The sequence below is a fragment of the Fulmarus glacialis genome, unplaced genomic scaffold (assembly GCF_000690835.1).
Source record: "Fulmarus glacialis isolate BGI_N327 unplaced genomic scaffold, ASM69083v1 scaffold7225, whole genome shotgun sequence".
Lineage (NCBI taxonomy): Eukaryota > Metazoa > Chordata > Aves > Procellariiformes > Procellariidae > Fulmarus > Fulmarus glacialis.
In genome coordinates this window covers 8762-31852 of record NW_009214841.1, presented here as the reverse complement: position 1 = coordinate 31852, position 23091 = coordinate 8762, and the positions used below count along the sequence as shown (strand labels likewise).

At 44.2% G+C, this 23091-nt stretch overlaps 1 protein-coding gene across 1 annotated transcript in view; it reads right to left on the bottom strand.

The window, feature by feature from the left end:
* Positions 1-6098: 6098 nt before the first annotated feature.
* TMEM201 (transmembrane protein 201) overlaps positions 6099-23091 on the bottom strand; it is a gene marked incomplete at its 5' end in the record, with an annotated part of 19531 nt that continues 2538 nt past the window's right edge. Inside the window, 8 exons of the mRNA XM_009578707.1 lie at positions 6099-6196; positions 6663-6794; positions 7295-7585; positions 8535-8606; positions 10236-10453; positions 20891-21094; positions 21563-21954; positions 22570-22746. Of these exons, the coding sequence (XP_009577002.1) occupies positions 6099-6196; positions 6663-6794; positions 7295-7585; positions 8535-8606; positions 10236-10453; positions 20891-21094; positions 21563-21954; positions 22570-22746 (1584 nt within the window). The remainder of the gene's footprint in view (positions 6197-6662; positions 6795-7294; positions 7586-8534; positions 8607-10235; positions 10454-20890; positions 21095-21562; positions 21955-22569; positions 22747-23091) is intronic.

The following is a 23091-nucleotide window of genomic DNA, read 5'->3' as shown; positions in this document are numbered from 1 at the left end:
GTTTACCGGCAGAAAAACCGGTCGAATATACGGAATCTTACCGTTTCGGTGAGCGTGGCTGCACCCCTACTACTTCCAGATGCAAATGGACTTACGCAGCATCCTCACCGCCCCGGCTGGTACCCCAGCATCATGGCCGCGGGGGGAAGCGCTGGCTGAGCGGATCCGTGCAGGTACCGAGGGGGAGCGGCAGAGGAGCAGAGCTCTGCGCTGCGGCGAGCTTGATTTTATCAGTGTCGCATTCGTGTAAGCACTACAATTCACCAAGCGCTTCAAAATACACCCGTATGTAAAGAATTACTGGTGGGATGATGGATACCTGCCTTTGCCAGTAATTCAATTAAAACACACGTCCTCCTTTGAAAAGTGTTTCTTTGATCACCCTTAATTAATTAATTTAAAAAAAAAAAAGGCAACAAAACACCACTAACCCTTAATTAAAAAAAACCATGACTCACTAGTCTGGAACGAATCAGCTCTTCTTTCCCAAAAGTTGTACAGAGCTAAGAAACAGAAGGAAAACATTGATGACTATCAGGCTGTTGTTCTCAGTTTACAAAAACTACCAACAGTAGCTCGATAGTGGTGGTCAAACAATGCTGTCATGTCTCATATTTTAAAAATACTGTACAGGTCTTTGATCAGAAAACTTTCACTGGGCTAGATGGAAGTATTTAAATTACTAAGAATGAAACATCCCACTGGTTATAACAAATCTGCCAAGAGCAGCAGAAGGAAGCTCTTTGATGGAACACAGGAAGACTCACCTGTATGACCACAGTTTAGTTCTCTTTCTGCTAGCCCTGTGTAATGGAAAAGAAAGTAAACAGACCACCACTGTTGAAAATAACAACAGATTGCAGAACCAAACAGATCTCCACTACTAAAAGAAGAGGGGGAGAAAGGAAGAGTGTCTGAGAAGTGCATCCCCTCCTGCATAGCAATACACAGAACTTCTCCACGTATTTAAAGACAAGACAGAATACATTGCCAGGTCTTAAATTAGCAGCACATTTTAACAAAGTAAAACATGAGCCATAAAAGTATAAATGGAGGAAAACTACAGCCTCTTAATTTACATTACAAAATAAAAACATAAATTAAAGACTATAAAATAACACATAAAAGCAAAATCTTGGAAAGACTCTCAGCCCCCATCTCGCAGAGGGAAAAAAAACCCTTAAGTGCCAAATGAACACAAATCGTAAAGTGTGCATATAACTGGACCACTCTGACACTCTGTGACTCTGCGTATCTTGGGACGAATTCTGGGGCTTTACTGAACATCCCTTACATGTGCCCAGTCCTTAACCGTCTAAACAATCCTCTGGGCTTTCTTGCTGACACACGCACATTTGGAAGATGACTGGATCAGGACCAAAGCACCTGCATTCAGTACCTCCCTTACACCCCTCCTCCCCACCTACCAAAGTACTGAAAATCCAGACAAAATGAAATAGTGCTGATGTTACCATGCGACACTACAGTCGTCAGCTGTCTAAGGAAACAGGTCAGGGCTCTAAGGAAACAGGTACCTAAATAACAGTCCCTATCCCACAGGGGTTCCAGACAGCAAGGTCCCTATGGGGGTGCAGCTGCATCTGGGAAGTTCAGAACATCAGTTAACGGCAGGAGATGACCTCCCTTTTAACTGATGGAAAGCCTTCAAAGCATAACAATGTACTTCCATCTCCAAATCATGGTCACGAGCTTCTCCTTGCTTCGGGGAAGCTCACAAAGCTTTGTGCTTTCTCTTAGTTCTTGCTAGCTTTAAAAGAGTGAAGAGATCTAATTTGACCAGACACACACACAAGCACAAATACTGTCTCCCTTTCCCCCCAAAATATTCATCTCCCCAAGAAACAGAATCACACTAAGGTGAAAACTTATCCGTTTTTATTTTTTAAAGAAAAATATTCCTCTTTAAACACAAAGCATGAACTAAAAACCTCTGAGGAACAGCTTCTCCTCCCTTAGAGCGCATTTAACTAAACTGTACAGTGTTAGAGCTCCCCAAACAAGCATACACACATGACATACAGTATTTCTTTCACAGGAAATAAGGTTTAGGACTCAAAATTGTCCTGCTCACCCGCTCTAGATATCCACTCCATCCAGAAGGACTCTGTCCCCTACTCCCACCATAGGACACAGTGATGATAATTTCTGGATGCAACATATATTTAAAAAAAAAAAAAAAAAAAAAAGAAAGAGAAAAAGTATTGGCCAAATTGGCCCTTTTTAGCCTTCTAACAAATGTCTGTGAGAGAGGTTAAGACCATAGTTATTTCCAGGAATGGTGCTTGGAAGAAGAAATATAGCAGCATCCACAGGCAACATAAGCCCTTGATTCCAGCTGCCCTATTTTAAGGAACCCCGTCAGTTCAGCAGTGTTTTACAGATGTAAAACAGATCACCCAAGAAGAGGGAATGGGAATAAAATATTCACAGGCCAAATTTGTTGCTTGACGGACAGCCTAAAATTCAGAGAATCTGGCCTATGTATGCCAGCAATGAGGTTTTTTCCACACTGCCACAGTGACCAATTTAATGTCTAAGATTTTATGTAAAAAGATATGATGACCTTCAGAAATCAGCAACTCATTCTATCAATTCTTTCTATCCCATCAAATAGATATGTGCGTAATATTTGTCACATCTGCCAAACTACCCAGACTGCGGAACTGGAACCAGACTCTAGAATCCATATTCTTCCTAATTCGGAACAGCAAAATCATCGAAAGTCTCTGCAAGGTCTCAGAACATGCCTAACAAACCCATATCCACAGAAAAAGTGCCCGGGCATTTTCAAGGGAAGGCAGGTAATGGAAAAGGTCTGGAAATGGAGCTCATTTATATCCCACCTGATCATTAATGGTTGGTATTACTAAGTAATGCTCAAATCTTTATCAGACCATTTTGTAAAGATCTCTTCCATTCCGTACACTCCCACAGTTTTTACAGTAGGAAAAATACTAGAAAAATAAAATCTCACCCCTGAACAACACTGTATGAAGATCAACATCATCGGTCACAAAGATTTTTACAGGGGGACCAGATAATCTTTTGTTTCCTCCAAACCAGCTTCATATAGAAAACAGCAGCAAGATAGACACAGTATCTAAGAGCTAGATTAAGGCCAACAATATAATGACAAACATGGGCTCAGATCTTTTGAAATGAAGAAACCCTCCAAATGTTTTTATACATATGCATGCACACGCACACACACACACATACACACGTATACTCGTGTGTATTATTCAAGCGAAGGCTTCACAACCGTGAAAGCACCACTGGAGAGTGTTCTAGCACCAGAATGAAAAAGTTGGTTGTCTTTCCTCTTCAGCAATAAAATCCAAAGTCTTTATATTGCTTTGGACAAGGTCACCAAACACCCTTCCAAGAACAGTTTCAGTGAGCAGATTCAGAAGTGCAGTGACAGGTTAAAGTGTTCCTGTTCTGGAATACGGGCAAGAAGAGGTGTGTTGAGAGGCTGCAGCTCCTTGGTTGCTGGAAAGGAGGAGAAAATTTGTATTGCAATCTGGTAGAGACAGAGACCAACTTGGACTCCAGGTGAGTGTGATGGTAAAACTCAGCGCAGACTGGGAGGTGAAAATGGAAAGTTTGTATACATGAAGTCACAGTGCACATCTGTTGGCATAATAAAGACAAGGAAACCCACAGTATTCTCTGGCAGGTTTGTCTCTGCATAGGAGGCCCATGGGTATGCTGGAAGTCAGGACAAGGATCCATGAATGGGATGTCACACTGCACCAGGACATCATCAAACTCAAACAGCAGAGGTCTACACAGAAGCTTATAAGTTGGTCTGCTAGCATCTTGCCTACACACATGCTGAAGTGAACCTGCAAAAGTCTATAAAAGGGACAAAAATCTCTCAACAGCAAGGTTATGGGTCTGGTGTGGCTCCAAGTAACAATTCATGCAAGTTACGAAAGAATTAATCATCAACCTGCAGCACATCTTTCTGCTGCGGGTCTCTCTCCTGGATCTACGCCTTCGCACAGGAGGTGCTGGCTGTGCAGCCCGTCACCAACACTCCGAAGAGGCCGAGAGAAAGATGCGGAGTCAGGTATGACATCTCCACAGCCTCTCAGATCAGCACGTCTGCCTGTAAGATGCAGGGTAGGCAATGAGCAGGCCTCACTAACAAGGGAGGATGGGGCTGGAAGTGGGCTGCTGAAACAATGCAGGAAGAAATGGAAAAGACAAAGAGAGACTTAATTTTTCAGTGCTTGAATCATCAGCAGTAAAGCCCCATTTAATCTGTCATATAGCATGCTGATTAGAATCTGGCTATCACTCACATGATGTGCTAAGTGAGGCTGTGGTAGGAACGCAATTAAAACATGCAAGAAAAAAAAAAATGAAGTGAAAGGAAGGGTGATCATCACTCCGAGGTGTGAATTTCGGGTTCAGAGCGGAGAATTATCAGCAGAGATACACTTTGTTTCTGTCCACATGCAAGAGTACAACAGAGGGAACAGCAGCAGAACTGAAAGGGAGGAAAAGACACAGTAAACCTAACGCTGTAATTCAAGATGCAAACACAGGACAATTGGGAAAGAGAAAAGAAGTCTAAGGTAAAGGCGCCCAAAGGAAGAGACAACTGAAAAACTCTTAATAGAGTCAGTCCTGCTTCAGGAAATACATAGCTAATGTCAGTTGCCTCTCTTTTCATCAGGTATCCTTGACACGTTGGTAAATCTTCTCTCTGCACTTGGGATTTAAAAATCAAAACATAAAGATCAAGATTTTTTTTTTTCCTAAGATGTACTAAATGATTTTGAGTATTAAGCATGATACTCTAAATGGCCCCTGAATTCTAAGCAATGCTGAAGACTCACCCAAAAGCAGAAGTGCCCAAATTATAAACTGCTTTTGAAAATCTAGGGCTAGTTCCTTTGGGTTAGAAAAGAAGAATCTATCCAGAAGGCTGAATTGTCCAGAAGCAGGTTTGGCATTTCTCACTGAGAGCACCTTGGCATTTAACTAAGAAAGAAGTATCTTAAATGGTTACTTAGCAAATCCCAGTATCAGATTGAGGCGTCAGGTTTCTGGATAAATGTATACAATGCGACAGCTCCTCACGTATCTTCTAACAGAACAGATTTGTGCGATTTACAGCAAGAACAAGCTACGCCACTCGCTGCTTCAGTGAAAACACCAGCAGTCAGAGTTGTGAGCTGAAGCCCTTGGACTACGGTGCAAATCACATAGGGAACCTTCCTTATTACAGAATTAATTGTAACAGAATTAATGCCTCCTGGGTAAAACAAAACGCAGGCTTCCTCTTTATAATGCAAACCACAAAAGGATGTCCGTCTGGGGTTTGTGCATCCCTACAGCAACAGTGCTGGTCAGAGGTACCTACAGACAGCAGTTCCTGAGAACCAGCACGACCAGAATGGCAACTGGTGAAAGCGGCCTCAGGGCACAGCCCAGGTGGAAGCACATGGACATATAAGATGCAAGAATACGACAGAGCAGCCAAGGTCACCCATGTGCTTAGGCAAGCTTAAGGCAACTAAAGAAAATCCACTGGTAATCTAGAGGAGAGTGCCAAAGGGAAGAGAGAAGAGGAACCACTGGGCAGAGAGGCTGGGAATGCCGTTACAGTAGCCAAAGCCCAGCACCAGCTAAGCCACCCCTCTTCTCCAGCTCATTTGTTCTAATTCTCCTGATTTTACCAGCACCATCAGCATGAGGTTAATATGTCAGAAAGAAGAGCTGGGGATAGGTTCCTAAAAATGTAGCTTGCACATTTTCAGGCTTGTGTCTCAGGTCAGTTCCTTTGAAAGAAAGCGCATGGGCCATTTGACTGGCCTCTTGCTTTGAACCGGAGCTTTCTGGGAATTCTGCCTGCCACCTCCAGGGACAATCCTGTGATATGTTCTGCCTGGAAGTGATGGCAGCAGCTACATGGGTTCCTTGTCGTGACAGTTGAGCATACAGTAGTTTTTTAAAAAACAGCATGCACCAGTGGCACGGCCATTAGACATGAAGCCGTGGTTGAATTCTTCTTGTCTCCTCAGAAGCAGGTGAACCAGAAAGAAAGGGAGTGTTGGCGCAAATCAACGCAGGCTCCGGTAGACATAGGCTGATGTGAAGATAGCATTGAGAGTCAGACTCACGGCTAGCAGACCTCGGAGAGCGGAGTTACCAAAATGACCTTAGTAGAAGAGGACAACACAAAGAAAAAAAGGAATAGTAGAAAGAGATATTAAAGAATTGATGAGATAAATAACAGTGAACATATGTTGTGCTCTTTCTCTCTCTTTGCCCAGCATTTTCACCATAAGCAGAAACTGCTGAAGCACTTTTCCTGCCAGCAAAGATTCCACTGCTCTCTTTGGTTCTATTTTCATCTCATCACTCTTCTCAACACCCGCATTCCCACCCCTTTCCTTCTGTCTCAGTTTAGCACTCTGCAGTATTCTTCAGACAGTCCACAGAACAGGAATAGCCTTATTAAGGTCTTAGAATAGCAAGCAGAAGATCCATTTTGCTACCACTTATTTATTTGATCTCAAGATCACATCAGTGCTACAGCACAGGAAAGATCTCATTTACCCGAGATCAGTTATCTCATAGAAATGCTCACACATACATGAAGCACTCGCATGACTTGCACTTACCTCTCCAGCCTGCCAAATCTTCCCCTTTGGTAGTTGTGTCTACCACACAGGTAGATGAGTGTGATGAGTGATCCTCCTTTTTGATAGAATTATCACTGCAAATACTCCCTCCTTCCATAGCAGATCTCATATCTGCAAGGAGAAAAAGATATGAAAATTCAGAAGGCATCAGTGGAAGCCAAAAGTAGCAGAAGTTACCAGACTAAAGCTAGACATGAGTAATGAATGGTTGCCTGGTAAAGTCATGAAAGGACTGAGGACAGGAGCTGGAAACAAAAGGCAAATTTCACTGCTGTGCAGCAGAAGTTGCCTGCATGTTTGTCTCATACACTGTCCATATCAGCATCACCACATCTGTGGTTAAAGGAGTTATCCAAACACGGGTGAAGGCAGTGGCAGTAGTATCCCTGGGGCACCACTAAGTGAGAAAAGGACATCTGTATTGGCAGACAAGAGGCTCTCCAGGCCAGTGGATTCTTAAGGGAGCTTTGGTAGCCTAACAGTCATCACCACCTGGGTTTTTCCTGAAGGTTTCCCATCTATTGTGTGGCCTAGATGATGCACGGCTTTGCTTGCAAGCCAACTCCTTCCTACAAATGCATTTCCCCAAGCGCAGCAGGCTGCCAGCATACCATGCATTCCCCGCTCGCTGAGGTTCTTCTTTGGAAAGGAGGACAACTCGGTGGCAAAGATGTTGCTGTCTGAGTGGGTGTGCTCCTCTGAGCTAGTTGGGGTGAGCAGAGCGTCATTCTGGGATGGGAAAAGCAGCAGCTTCTGTCCTTTCAGGTTCAGGCGGGCAGGGCTGATGAGCGGCCGGCGGTACCGCAAGGAACCTGAGCTGGAAGTCACAGAGCCAGCCACCGACGGTGCTGGAGAGGGGATGCGGGAGGGAGCACAGCTGCCGGACAGCAGGGAGAAGTGCTCTGAAATGGAAACATCCCCAAGAGAAAAGAATGAGATTATAATCCCAATACAATAGGCGCAGTTTTCTTGAACAATTCTACAAGAAAAGGGAGTGGGAGAATGAGATTATAATCCCAATACAATAGGTGCAGTTTTCTTGAACAATTCTACAAAAAAAGGGAGTGGAAGTTGCAAATGTCCAACATAGCTTGTGCTAAAATTCTTTATTCATTCCAGTTCCCACACTGCAAAACATGGAGATATTCCACATGCACTTTGGTACCCTCAGGAATGACTTAGACTAGAGATGGGTTTATCAAGAACGGGGTGAGCTTTCTTTCTGCTCAGTTGTGTCCATTCAGGACAGCCTGCACTACACAATGCTGTTTTGCAGATAAATTAACTGTTCTGGCATGTCCTTTAAAGTGTATCAGGATGCGAGGAGGTTTGCACAATGGCATTAGCCATTTGCACAATGGCATTTGCACAATGTGCATTTCCAGCAGCAAACACTTAAGGAGCACAAACAGCAGAAGGCTCCATTTGGGGTCAGGAGGGCAACAGACAGGTCACCGGAGGCCACAGGAGCAAAAGGGCAGAGCAGACAGGGTAGCCAAATTAGCAGTTCCTTGGGCTGGGGAAGGAAAGTGAAACAAAGAGCTGCCCTAGGAACAGTTTAAAGTCTCCTATCAAAGCAATCTCAGCTCAGCTGTAGTGCAGGGAAGGGATCCTTGCTTTGCCTCACGGATTGTGAGCTCTCCCAGGGAGAAGGACGTCCAACACAAATAGCACCTTATTTTAATGCAATCCCACTCTTAGTTGGAACTCTCTCTGCAGCATTTCTAACAGCGAAATGGACATTTTCACTGGGATGTGAGCAGGGAGGAAAGAATTAAACTTGAATCATGGGTTTCAACCCACTCACTGCAAATCCTGCAAAGACAGTCGCTCTGGAAGGCAATCCATTACCTGATATAGGAGATTCCTTGGACTGAGATGACTGCGAGGCTGGTCGACTTCCGCTGAACAAGTAGCCAGAATCTAAAAAGCAAAAATGAAACAGTTTGAACCCAGCTGGCTCGGCTACTGGAGGTCTATCCTTCAGAAATGTAACTGCATCATCTTGTCATCAATCTCAGAAGGGGACGGGTGGTAAATGTAGGCAGGAAAAATGTCCCTGTTTTCCTGGGTAGGCTATAAGCCAAGATCAGAATAATCCACTTTTCCCAACTGCAGCAGAACAGATCTGTCCAGCAGGCTCCAAAAACAACCCTGACTGTATCACAGCCTGCCTTGCCTCTACTTTAAAAGGAAGAGGGTGAAGATATGGTTGTATCCTTTTCTCATTAAAAGAGCCTTAAGGGTAGATCATAGGGTGAGATGAATTCCCATCTAGTTGTCAGGCACAGCAGCCATAATAATGAGGCAGCAAAAAAGCAATTAAAAAAAAATAAAAATCAATGAAAAGTACTGAAGTCAGGAAAAAGAATTGCTAACAAATGAAACCTCAGAGCTTAAATCAATTATTTTTCTTAGGCACTTGATTTACATAATTATAGGCAAACAGCTTTGGAAGTTGAAAACCTTGCTGTTTGTGAAAAATATTCAGCCCCGACAGCATGCTCTCTCCAGTCTGTCTGACCTTGCACCTTGGCAAAAGAAAGCGCAGACCTCCCAAGGGTGGTTTAGCACGTGGGGGGAATCCCAGCCATCGGGTGCATTTGCACCTCCCCTTCCAGTGGCACTCAGGTACCTAGAAAGGTGAAGGCTGTGCCAAAAGCTGCCCCGCTGCTGAAAGGTTTGGTCTTTCTCTTGCTCTTAGTGGATCTGGCAAAACTGCTGGCAGCGTGGGCTAGAGAAACTTCGAATGAACTAAAAAATCCCTGCAAGACCGCTCTCTCTGCTGCAGTGTTATCCTAGAAACTGCCACATTTTGGCCTCTGACCTTCTGGTAATCAGTTAGTGACATGGGAAAGCTTAGCTTTGGATGGTGAACAGCATTTGAATGCTATTTCCCATCTGCTAGTTTCAAGCACAGCAGAACTGAGGGCTTATTGAGTTACTGGGAGAGAGTCTTTCCTTAGGCCTATAAATCTTCCCTAGATCGCACAGAGCCCTTAAAAACAAGAGGAAACGGGGTCTCTAAAGCAGCTTCAATCGTTATGCTAATGCACATCAAATCCAGACTTAGGGAAGAGCCTGCCTTCAGCTCTGCTCCCTTCAGCTGTAGCAAGAAAAGCAAACTACACAAAGCAGCTAGCAGGAAGGGAGCGATTGCTCTTGCCAGATCAGTTATCCTAATGCTCCCAATCACTTCCAAAAGCTGCTCTTCTCCATTCCCATGTCTAACTGTTCCTTCTGTCTCTCACCCACACATAGCCTTGTGCCATGCTGCCACGAATGCCTGGAGAAACCTCTGGATTTCAGTAAACCCACAGCAGGCAAGCACTCAGTGAGACGTTTTGTTTCACCAAGATGACAATGGTATGCTGCAAATTTTTTTAATGCCAAAAACCGAATTACCAACGCTGGATACTCCTCTGTGCCACAGGAGCAGCAATCCCTAGACAGGACTACAACATGTGGATACCTCACAGCCCATTTCCTTCCAAAGCACTGTACCACTCCATTGTCATTTCCATTGGGCCAGAAAGTTTCATGCACGCTTACCTGCTCTGGCCAAGGAGGGGATGGTACCCAGCGAGAGTGCCCTGTTGAGACGACCAGGAAGAGAGGAAGAAGAAGTTCTGCGTGGGGATCTGAAGAGCTGTTGGTTTGTCAGCTGGAGAATACTGGGTGGTGTGGGGACAAAGAGAGACGTAGCAGAGGAAGGGAAGCCAGTCCCAGTGCCGCTGGGAAAGACGGTAATCGAATCCCCAGAAAGGTACCTGCAAATGACATGCGTGACAGACATTTAGCAACGAGTACATTCCAGTAACTCCCTCTCTCAGTTGTACCTCCTGCATAAACACTTGCTTCGTTATCGGGTTTGTACTGATTTTTCAGTGCAGGAGTGCAAGATGCAGAACGCTTAAGAGTTTACGGGAATGTTCCTACACCTTTGAAACTGGGGAAGGAAGAACTGTTCAACTTTACTTAAATTACTGTGCACCAACCTGTCCCACAATACAGGGTGGAAAAAATGGTGGAACACTTTAGGAATTCAGGTGCGAATAGGCAGAGTACCTTGGTTCTCTCCCTGGATGAGAAAATTACCCAGAGATCACCAGAATGCTTTACAAAGTCCAGATACACATAGGACCAACAATAGAGTGCATCTTATGTTTGTTATGTGCACATGCAAACAACATGCTTAGAAATGTCATGACTGTGGGAAGCAAGTAGTTACCTACTAGTCTTTTTGTCTTTAGAAATCAGAATCAACATCTTACCTCTGATGCCAGAATAGAGAAAAGTGTTTTTATGGGTACCTAGATAAAGATTTAGGCATAAGAGCTCCGTTTTGAAACTAACATTCAAACCTCTTTAATACATTTGCCTTTATTATACTTCTGCAAGGTAAGGAACACTCACTATCCTCACTTTACAGATGGGATAGAGAAGCAAAAAGAAGCTAAGTGACTTGTTGAGGGTCACATAAAAATCCTATGATAGAACAGAGACACAAACCTGGGTTTTCCAATCCTAAACTGAGTCCTAAACCATTACATTTTCCTTTCTCTGCACATCATAATTAGCCACAAATATGTACTAGCATAGCCATTCAGAGGGAACGGTGCTCCTGTAGCATACACTCCAAGAAGTGTCTTGCTTCCAGTGCGTAAAAAACAATCTCTATTATAATAAATTTAAATTGGCTATAATAATGGCAATTGTATCTCTAGGTCTGTGAGTTGTTTTCAGTGGGTTCTTTCCAAGTGAAAAACGGGAGCTGTAGAACAGCATGTCCAACTTGAGAACATAAGACAAGAGATAACAGACAAAACATACTAAGAGTACCTGTACCAGTTAGCTTGATTTTTAAGTACTACAGACATATTCCACTGGCAAAATAACTGTATGACAGGACTTCGTATTTTAAACAGTTTTTGCAGCTAGCACTGCCACAGTATTTCACATTCAATTACTATATACAAATAAACTGTGCAATTAATTTCTGATACCCCCATTTCATCACCTACCTTTGCAGTGATTCAAAATTTAAAAATCAACCTAAGCTGAACAACCTGTCAAAAATTTACTCCTCTTTTTACCTTCTTTCTATTCCTCCTTGCAATCACATACTGATCTTAGTCTATGCGTACAGTTTAATTGACTACATTGCATCTGAAATGAGGCATCAGCTTTGGAGTCTCACTTGTGTCCTCATAGCATCAAAATGAGCATTCTAGGAACGTTGCAATGTTGAAAGTATAGTAATTTTGTGTTATTTTTAACAATTGAATAAAATACATGAAAGAAAGTCTAGAATATGAACAAGATCTCTCAAGGATCTCTGTAAGATTTTTGTTTAGTTAGAAACAGGTAATGCTCTTGCCAAATAAGTCATGACAAAGTACTAACAAAGTATGAAGTGTATATATTTTAAAATGGAGATATCAGACTTTGCAGCATACAATCAAGCTGCAACATTTGGAGGTTTAATCTCACTTCTGATGAAAACACTGAGACAGATGAGAGCAGCAACATGGCTTTTCATCTGTCAGAGGAAAGCCAGTAATAAGTCAGAGTGTGAAAGAATATACGTATCTCGATCTTGCGCTGTGAGGTGATTATGCATGTGCCATTCTCTCTTGAGATTAAAGAGGTGATGCAGCAATATTATGCAGTGCTAGCATGTCCAGAAGAAGCAGTCTAGAGTTAAGATTACAATTTAAAATATCTTATAAAACTACTTATCTGCTAGTACGAGGCAGACATCAACAATCCCGACCAGCTTAATCAGGCTGAACAACATCTGAGCCAACCAGCTTCCTGGTGCTTGCAAGCAGGACATGCCTTTAACAGCGGCAAGGAACTCGTCAGTCTTGCAGCAGAAACTGCCCAACCTCTTCAGGTTCCAGAGGACCTGGGAAGGGTGTCACGCTTCGCAAACGTGCAGAGTCCTTTAGTGCACATACATATACACATTTGCCCCACCACACATACAGATGTAAATAGCAGATGTACATGTCCATCTCAGCTTTGTAAGAAAAAACGAATGGGAAAGGAAATTAAAAGTGCAGCTCAGGACTATGATATGAATCGTATCAGAAAGAGCGATACCTACCGCTCACTGTGCCATGTCTGTGAAAGGCCAAATCAGAGCATCGCCTGTGAACAACATAGCTCTTATTTCCTAACTGTGCACCTTTTCTATCTTTGGGCTAAAGGATCCCACTTTGCACAGCTCCTTGCTGCGCTGGAAAACTGCTTATCTGGCTTATTGGGTTTTGGCGGTTTTTCACTTAATGAGCTGGAAGATATTACAATCATTTAACACTCATAACCACAATCTGTTTCCTGGGATTGTAACTTTTTTGGATTGGACTTCCATGGGCTCTGCTGCTCAACAGCCCCACTTCTCAGCCTCACCAAGTTAGTGCAGTCCGATCCTCTCAGCAGCTGATGAATCATTTGTCTTGCATCATCCAGAAAAGGAATTTTTCTGGTTAGCAAAGAAGAGCTGAAGAATTTTGAGCATAGCACATTAATGCCTTAGGATTGAATGCTGACCAAAGAATGGCTTAAATATTGATCCACTCTGAAAAAAGTAAATTTCTGCAACATGTGCAAAATCCTGTTCTTTTTCTATGCGCTCTTCTCTTTAGTGTTTCCCACTGTCATGTCAAGAGGGCTAGATGCTGCTAAAATGCAGGGGTGCTGTCATGGGAATGCGTTTCATGCCTGAGAATGGTCAGCTGAACTAAAATTTCTTTCAGAAGCAGATGAAAAAAGGTGAAGAGATCAAGAGAATCATAAGGCAGGAAGCAGCCACATCACAGCCCTGGAATGGAGCAGCGCAGCTGTGTCTTTGCTCTCAGACTACTGCATTGCTCCAAGCCATTTGTGATAATAGTGGGTCTGGCAACAGTGAAAAAGTAACCAAAAAAGGAAGGAGGGGGGAAAAAAAAAAAAAAAAAAGGCTCTGGAGTCAGACAGTTTGTGGAAATAGTCAGGGCCCGGAAGCCGTTTATTTCAGAACTTGGTATTGTGAACATCAAAAATTGGGTATCTTCATTAGTGTTTACAATGATCACAGCGTTACTAGACAGTTGGGCACAACTCTGCTACAGAGATACTTCAAAAATAAATAAATAGAAGGTTAAAGAAAAATATTACATAGTATGGGACCGTACACTGTCCTGAAGAAACACCTCCTGCCAGCAGAGCCTCCCCTCCTCTGTCCCAATACCTTCCTCTTATCCAAAGACAACACCGTATGTGTGTGCCTTTTTAATTCACATTTTAACCAGAGATGCTGCATCACCCCTGGGATAGAGAGAGACAATGGGAGAGCATGGGTCAGGTCAGACTACAGGGCTGTCGATAGACCCACTCCTACTATCAGATAATTCAGTACATGAAGTAAGAAGGTAACATGCAGTCCCAGTCAGGCTGTATGTGCCCAGCTTCATCTGCCTGGAGGCAGCCAGGGAACCATGTGTCAGTCGTGGGGTAAAATGTTTCCTCTGGACTTAAGGTCCCATTGTAATTTAGCTATGAGTTATCCACGTATAACTGCAGCATTTTCTGCAGGCCGCATGGGTGCTGCCGCCCCGGCTGCAGAAGCACTTGCTATTGCCGCGAGATAAGCAAGTTTCTGAGAGCTGACGTGCAGTCACTTGTCTGGTCTGCTGCATCACATCAGCCAGTGCCATCACCTGTGCCTCCGGCCAAGTTGACAGAATCGGGAGTAAAGAGCCACACGGTGAATAAAAAACAGGCACAGGGAGAGGGGAGAATAATGCTAAAAAATGACACAGGTCTCAGACACATTAAGATTTTGATATGTGACTTAGAGCTAGAAACTTTAGCTGCCAAGACTAAGAATTCTTTTCTCCTACATGTTGCCCTGCTTTGGATGAAAAGGGAGGGTTGAATTATAGCTGAAAATGCTCCAGCTGCCAGGTCCTGCACTAATACCTTCTAGAGTACAGACAGATGTTTGGCATCAATTTTGCCTTCCCTCCGAGCTGGTGGCACAAAGCTGATGGGGGGTGCATACGCACATCCCACATCTACAAAAATCCAGACTTGCTGGCAAGACAAAAACATTCAGAGGACCTCTTCCCTGCCTGTGTACTTGATAGCTTTGGTCCCAAATGAGGCTTTACAGGGGATGACTCAAGGTACACTTCAGGACTGAGTACTGCCCCTTTCATATGAGAGCATCTGCTACGGCTCAAAGAGGCCCCGAGTATACTTGCAGGTGACGGCACACCTGAAATGAACGGGTAGGTTATACGTGACAGCACACAATTTCAACAGCATCTCTTTAAAAACCAAAGCAAAGCCATACACCACAGCTCCCTGCTTTCATGAGTGGAGTCAGTCTGCAGCAATCATATGGCTATTGATTATATTATTTTTTATAAGAGTATAAATAATTTGTCCACAATACATCAATACATACTTTCTATAGCATCTAAGCATGGTTATTAGCTTCACATAATTTCAGCGTACTTGAAAAATATTCATAAAGCCAAAATAAAACACCACTACACCATTTTTATATTCCCCTCTTGTCCTCACCCTTTGACACACCCAAGCTCAGTTCACTAGGGCATGCAAAGCACGGATGGAGTAGGAAAGGAGGAGTTAATAGAAAGGAAAGAACGGGATATAAATATAGCATATTTAGAATTGTAAAGGGCCACAAAGGCGTCAGTTTGCATGCACTGATGTCAGTGAGGGCTTCAGGAAGACCAGAAGCAGCAGGAGCAGAGACGCTTACTTGGTTGCTAGCTCTGGGTTCTCCCTCAACCCCCCATAGTCTACAGAGTTGCTCAGAAATTTAAGAGTGCAGCCCAAGTATCCTCTTATTCCCAGCCACACTCACTGGTGGCAAATGAAGGACAAAAGCACTGGCCTGGCAGACATACAGGCCCTGCTGTCCCAAGCTGCAGCTGCATCAGTTCCACTAAAGCAGAGCAACATAGTGTTGTCAAAAATCTCGTCCAGGGAAAGGCACTTAATGAACCCACATCGGCCCCTTTATACACCCAACTCTGCCAGGCAGGGTACAAGATGCTTCTGAGTTGGCAGATCAGCCACGGCCGCTGTGAGAGCAAAGACCAGAGTCAGCCACTTTGGGCTGGAGCAGATTTGATTTCAAGTGACACACAACCGCACCAACAATGCCTCACCACCTCAGCTCCATTCTGTAGTACCATCCTCTGGTCCAGACACCAGCACATGGCCAGTGTAAAAAAGCAGCACCTGAAATTAGAGGCTTTTGGGCTAAAATCCTCTAATACTGTTGAGTTAAGATGTTTGCATGCTCTGGCCTGCATGGCTGGGAAAATCCTCAGGCAACAAAGCTGCATCTGGCGACCACAAGTTACTACATGTTCCTCTGTGGCCTGAAATAAGAGTCCAGCTAAGTGACAACAAGAAGCTCAAAGCACTGATCAAGTGGTTCTCGACGATTTTTGTGCCAGCCGTGTTAGTAAGTTACCAGCCCTTTGTTAGCTATTATCCCCCTCAGCAGAAGGAATGTATACCTGTGTGTCATACAAAATAGCACCTCAGCTTCATGAGGATGGTGGCACTGTGCTCAGAGGTTGGACTTGCACGAAAATACCTCAGCTGGAAGCATACAATTCCTTCTGCTGGACTCACTGTGGGGGAAGCAACCAGGCAGAGTTAGATGGCATATCTAACTGCTGAGCTATTTCCTAACTGAACCTCAAGTAAAAAATGCGAAGTTGGCAAAGCACCTTCCTTACAGATCCTAGAGCATGGCATAGTGTTTAGATTAGTCTATTTGGCATTGCAATCGGATGTTGCAGGAACAGTCTCAGTACAGGCAGTGGTGGTTTAACTATTTTTTTTCCAGAAACAGCCAACAGTAAAATACTGCTAACTTATAACTGGTCTTCTTCAGGCCTAATTGTCTAAGGAGACACAATCGGTACAGACTGAATGCTAGCAGTTTATAAATCAGAACACCTCTGGAAGAAACACCTTTCTCCTCCTTTCTTTCCTCTCCTCCAAAAGATCAATCATCCTCTACCATCAGCAAAAGCATGTGAGACAAAGCATGTGAGAAAAGCAGAAAGAGAGGAGACTGTCAGCATCAGAGTCTCTAGAAGACCAAAAATTCAATTGCTGCAAGTTTGGGTTTGAGGCTCTGAGGTTTTTTGTTGTTTTTAAAAACAGCAGCATGCTGAGGCACCAAGAAGTGAGAAAGTAAGCTGACACCTGAGCAAAGACAAAAGCTTCTTTGGCATTAAAATTGAACCACAATTCAATACGTGTTTTGTTATTTTGTTTCACCTTGGAAATTTTTCCAATTATGAATCCAAAAGTTCTTAATTTTAAGTTGTGGACAAAGCACCACAGAGACCAGGGCTTCAGTTGTACAGCTTGGCCATAAAATGAAGTAGCTTTCTGATGTTCTGACATATAAAATTAGTGCAACTTGTAAATATACTTCATTTGTATTAATCTGCATAAAGTGAAGACAAATGGATTTCTTGCTTGCATGTCAACTGCAGTTAACATATCTCCCAGATAAAAAGATTTTAAACTCTTTCAGTATAGAGTTGCACTTGCTCTGCCAACAGAGCTAAAATATTTCTGAACAGTATTACTCAGGCTTCACAGTGTAAACCCCACTCCTTCCCACAGTTCTACCCACTGCCTGTTCCTGATAGCTAATGCGCATCCTCCCCATCCCATCACAGTACTGCACCGGAAAAAAGACAAGAGAACAAAAGAAAAGATCAGGCACAGGAAAACAACGTAACACTTAACAGCAAAACATCATAAAAGGCGCCAGACCCCAGGCGGCTCAAAGATGGGACATGTTTTAAATTGAAAGAAAAAAAAAAGTGCTGCTAAAAAGAAGGGAGGAAAAAGGCTGCTCAGAAGAGCCACGTGAAATAGGACAAAGTGAAACTTAATACAGCCTTGACTTTCAGCTCCTGGAAGCAAAACATCTGAAGAGGCTAACAAGCATCTTTAGAGGCTGCCGCTTAGAGTTTCCTTGCTACTGGGCAAGAAAATTTGGGCAGATTAATTTTATTCTTATTAAAAAAAGAAAGGATATTGCCATTAGAAATCAGGCATGACATTACCATGACCATCCCCACACATTTGAACAGTTTGCCAGCTGCTCACACCCCTCCCTCCTTCTAGCGGTCTCAATATATCCTTCTGAACACGGGATTCCTCCCATCACTTGGACATACTTGAGAGCAGCGCAGCAAGAGGAACTGCTCACCTCTGCCACACCAGGCGGTTGCAAGTTCATGCGGTAGAAGCTAGCAGGAACTTTCAATCCAACTTCTACAGGTAAATACAGAAGACAATAACAGCTAAAGAGAAACACCAGTCTTCTCCTACATTTAACTTTATGGAGAAAACGTGAAAGTACTGAAGCAGGAAGAAAAAACACCTCTAGATTCTTATTTCACTTAATGGACATAATAGCTCAAGGTTTCCTGGGTCTTCTGTGCAGCTTGTTTAGAGAATGGCAGAGCTGGCACTGGATTTGGTTCCAGTGTCCATTTCATTAGGTGGCTTTGTCCACCTCACTTTTAACAGCAGATGGGCTGCAGAACAACGGTGTTGGAAGGGCCACTGCAGTGGGGAGTTTTCCAGGGCTGAAAACGTTATAGCCATCACTGCACTGAAAGGAAAGCTGAGTACACAGTGACAGCACATCCATACACAAAATTGTCCCCCCTTTTTTTTTCCCCCTGCCATTCCTTGTCCTTTCACCACCCTACTACCATCTGTCTTAATATTGCTCTCTGCTCCAACAGGCTGACAGGTAGAGAAAAAAGACTGTTTTTTTAAGGAACATTTCCTATTAAATCTCCTAACGGAGAGTAGGGAACAGGCACCAGAGTGATTGTGAAAGTCTAACCCAGCACTGAGGACCCTTCTGCTGGCTTTTTTTTCCTGTTTTGATGAAGTCATGTGGCTTCTTGTAGTATTTACTTTGAAACAATTCTCTAAGTTCAATAACGCATCCTAGTGGAAAATGGGACATATTGGTTACTATTTAGCATTTTGAAATTCTGAGACTGAACAAGAAACAATCTCTGACTGTGAGCTGGAAGACAAACCTTTTGGGTCAGGATTGATAAATGATGGGAATACGGAAGAGTGCAACCAGACTTTGCAGATGCTGGATTCCTTTTGTGGACAAGTAATTAAACAACCCTCAGAGCAGCATCATTCACAAGCACCAGAATGGAGAAAGGTGTTCTGTTTGCTTGGAGGTGGATATTGCAGTTATCTGAAGGCACCAGGAAAAAAGTTCCAAAGGAGAGCACATATAGCAAGCAGGTTTGTGTGCCCCCTTCCCATGCCAGTTGTTAAGTTACAGGCACATGGTCCTTCAGCCAGGAGCTGTACCTTCCCATGACACACTCAACTTTGCTTATTGTTAACGAATCTCTACAGAGCTTTTGTGAGTGCTACCTTTCTGCTTTCACAATGAATACCGGTTTGAAGAACAGTAACTATGAAAAGCTACGAAGTATCTTTTGTTTCCTTTAAAAAAGCTTCTATATTTTCATCAGCATCTGCAGCATCCAGTAGTGAGATGCAAATACTTCATAGTGAGAGCTCCATTCTGATTATTTTCATTTATACATAGGAAGATCAAGATACCCAATTAACTTATATCACACTATCAGTGTGGCGAGTCCCACTGCACTATTCTGAACAGAAGAAAATAGCAGATCTTCTGTAACAATGCTATTTCCTCTTGTAAGACCCAAATTCAGTGGAGTGCTTTGCAAAAAACAGTGCAGGATAATCAGACTGCTTATCCTAAGAGGCCCCAACAAGTTAATCCTACAAAAAGCCAAGCAGCTGAAAGCTCCTTCCTCCCCACACAGTAACATCCAGTCATCCCAGCTTTCAGCGGAGGACTGCCAGGCACTCAACTCAAAGTCATAATTTCCAGACCGCTTTCTTCAGCAGCATTAGCACGAGTGCCAGACTTCAAAAAAGAACCCCTCCAGGTAACAAGAAAAATCCATCTCTATTGCCACACGGTCCCACAGGAGAGGCTCCCACCCCTTCCTATAGCACATCCTCCTAATCTGTGTTCTCAACGATAAGGAAAACATTGACTGAATAAGTAGTGATGTACAATGAAAGCTGATCATATACTGTAGCATGTGGTTGTTAGTCCCATATTTCTTCTCTTTCTAAGGCTACAGGAGTGGAGAAACATACGCATTTTTATCCAGTTGTGCTTTTACACAGATGCTTCTCGGGGCGTGGTGGGGGTGGGTGGGTAAAAAACCCGAAGAAAATCAGCATAGAAAGCAACAGCCGCTGGCAGATTTGAAAATTTAGCCTAAAACAGCTGAATGCTTTCACATATTCAGTCAAGACACCCTGAGCTACATAACCTTTTAAAGCACCCTTTTAAATAAATTATTGAAGTTCCAGTCAAAAGCACTTAAGGACACCTCTCCATTTAAAATAGGAGTCACAGGAGAATGGCAGAGCGAGAGAGCATGCAGTTAAGTGATGCTACACAGTGGAAGGCAAGAAGAACCAGGTTATGGACTACGTGTGGTCCCCTCCACACATGCCTGTACACCATGCAGTGTTACTACAGCACACGTTACGAGGACTCGGAATCCAGAGGCAAGTTCCCATCAGTTCGAAATTAAAATGACCAGCACCATTAGAAAACTGAAGGCGGCCTGGGCCCCATGGAGGATCAAGGCAGAGGATTCCTCTGGGACTGGCTAAGGATGGACAGGAGAAGCCAGAATCTCTTTGGCTGGAGGAGCAGAATGGGGAGGAGGCTGCATTTATGGAGCAGTTTGTGAAGCAGCTGCTGGAAGAATTGGCTTTGGGGAAGTTGGATATTTGCACTGCTGACGTAGGACTCAGGAGGAAGGGAGAATGGAGGCAGCAGGAGTAGCTTCCCTGGCTAGCACCAGCAGTGGAAATGCTCCAAGCAGCTAGCACAGTGGGAAGCACGGATGGGAAAAAAAAGGAGGGGAAAAAAAAAAAACAATATAAAGGAAGAAAAGATCTTCACTGCTTATCTAATTTAAAAAAAAAAACAAAAAAAGAAAAAGAGGAAGGGAAAATAAAAAGAGGAGAGAGAAGCACCAGTCGCAAAGAGTTCACAAGGCTTTTTTTCCTCCTTCCCCCAGGGTCACTGCTCTGGCTCTGACCTTCGGGGCCGGTATCTCCGATGGCCCGTTGATTTCCGCGTAGCCACTGCTGCGGTGAAGCCCACCAAGCAGCACAAGGATGTGGTGCCAAATTTGGCTGTGTCTAGCCAGTTGGGTGTTTCTGTCTTCAGGTACCGCTCAGCTAAATGCAGACTCATCACCACGAACCACAAGACTGAAGCAAACGCATCAATTCTCCGGAGCCTGTAATGCCAAAAAGAAACCCAACAAGACACAAGGTAAGAGTTTAAACACCAATGAACCCCCTCTGTCCTGAGGAAGGAGAGGGAAGGTGGGGAGGGTACACAGACTGAGCAGGTTATGTACTATCTCTTACTACGGTTATATCATCTGCAGCCCTTCCCACTGCTGTGGTAAGTACCTGAATCGGTCAGTTCCATTCTCTACCAGATTACAGAGCTGCACAGGGAGCTTTTCATTCACAGTAATTAAAGCTTAAATTGAATGAACCAAGGCACAGAGCCAAAGCAAGCTCTGCTGTCTCCAGCCGGCTGGCAACCCAAAGAATAACAAGAACTGTGCCACCCAGTACTATGTTTGCCATTCTGGCAAGTGTTTACTCATTGGCTCACTGAGTCAAGACAGGGCAAAAGATCTCCAACATAAATGCAGTTTTCCTTTAAGTGAGTGAGAAGAAAAGAGCACACCCACCTGATCCGCCCAGCCAAGAACATGGCCAACATGCAGGTGAACAGCCCAAGGACAGCGACTGCCATCTGGTGATTCTTCCCGTAAGCCCATGCAGCACTCAGGTTCTCCACCATCTGTTCTGGGAGCAGGCGGAGCAGCTCCCGCCAGCCTGCCACCGTCACGGAAGTGTCATTTTCCAAGTCTGCACGTGAGCTTGTGCCAGTCCTGTTCCGAATGGACGCTGGACCAAAGGAGACAGGAGCAGGGACTGCTGCACTGAGTGTGAAGGGGTCGCCTGACCCATACAAGGCCATCAGAACCAGGAACGCACAGCTGAGGAAGGCCAAGAACCGCAGAAATATCACCTGAGCTGGTGTGGTTATGGAAGCAGAAGAGGAGGATGAACATAAATTCTGCAGAGGAAGGGAGAAAAACCTTGTCAGATGCTGAATGAACTGTAGTAAGGTTTTGAAATGGTGCTTTATGAAGCACTTCCAGACTGTATAGTTTACTGCACAGTTTTGCTCAAGCCCTTGTAAGTCTCTGTACTGGGCTGACACCACATGGGATGCTGTAGACTAGCAAAGAGCAACAGCAGAGCTGTGAGCAGAAGCCAAGGTCAGGCAGGGCAGTGAGGCAAGGAAAAGGTCATAATTCACTTCCCATCATTCTTACTTCTTTCCCCCCCCCGTACTGTGTAGTGTCCTGCACTGTACTCATAAATTGGCTTCCCTACCTCCCTTTTCTGCCTGTCCCACTATTTTCCTTCCACTCTGTTCTTATTACCACATTATGCTTACCTTCTGGCAATTGCACTGAATGACACCAGCAAGAGGAAAACCTCAAACTAACATCAGGAGCATCTGTTGCAACTATCCTGTGCTATTCTAAACTTCTGCCACACACCCAAGCCCCCAGTTACAGAGCCCCAAGGCTGCTGCCTTCCTTTCCCAGCAGCAAACCCAGGCGCAGAGGCACCTAGTTCTCTGCACTTCCCCCTAAATTGCCTCATCTCTCCCGCCGTGTACCTGCGTATAGGTCTTGTCTGTCTCACGGCGTTTGAAATGGTGGCTGAGCAGCAGCGCCCGGAGCTGTCGATTCTGATGTTTTATGTAATATTCCACAGCAGCCTGGCATGGACGGCACAGCTTGTAGGTCTGCTCCAGGTGGTGCTTATACACCTCAATCTCCTCATCGTATTTGCCCTGGTGAGAGAATAGGAGAGGAAAAGTAGGTGAGAACTGCAGGTCCCTCACCAGTTATCGTGCTTGCTACTGACATGCGAGCAAGGCATGCTTCCAGTCTCCAGAGGAACAGCCCCCTGACACCAGGCCTCAACAGTGACCAAGCTGGAGGCCAGCCATACAACCAACTTCGCATACAGCTGACCCAGCCTCTGTGTCCCAGAAGAGACAAAACAGCCCTTGGAGAAGGCTGGTGTGGCCCAGTTTCAGGATGTTGAACTACTGTGGCCCAATTTTGCTGTCTTTGTCGAGATCTTATCAACTCAACACAGAAGATGAGACAAAAAACTAGAATTGCTCTTTCCC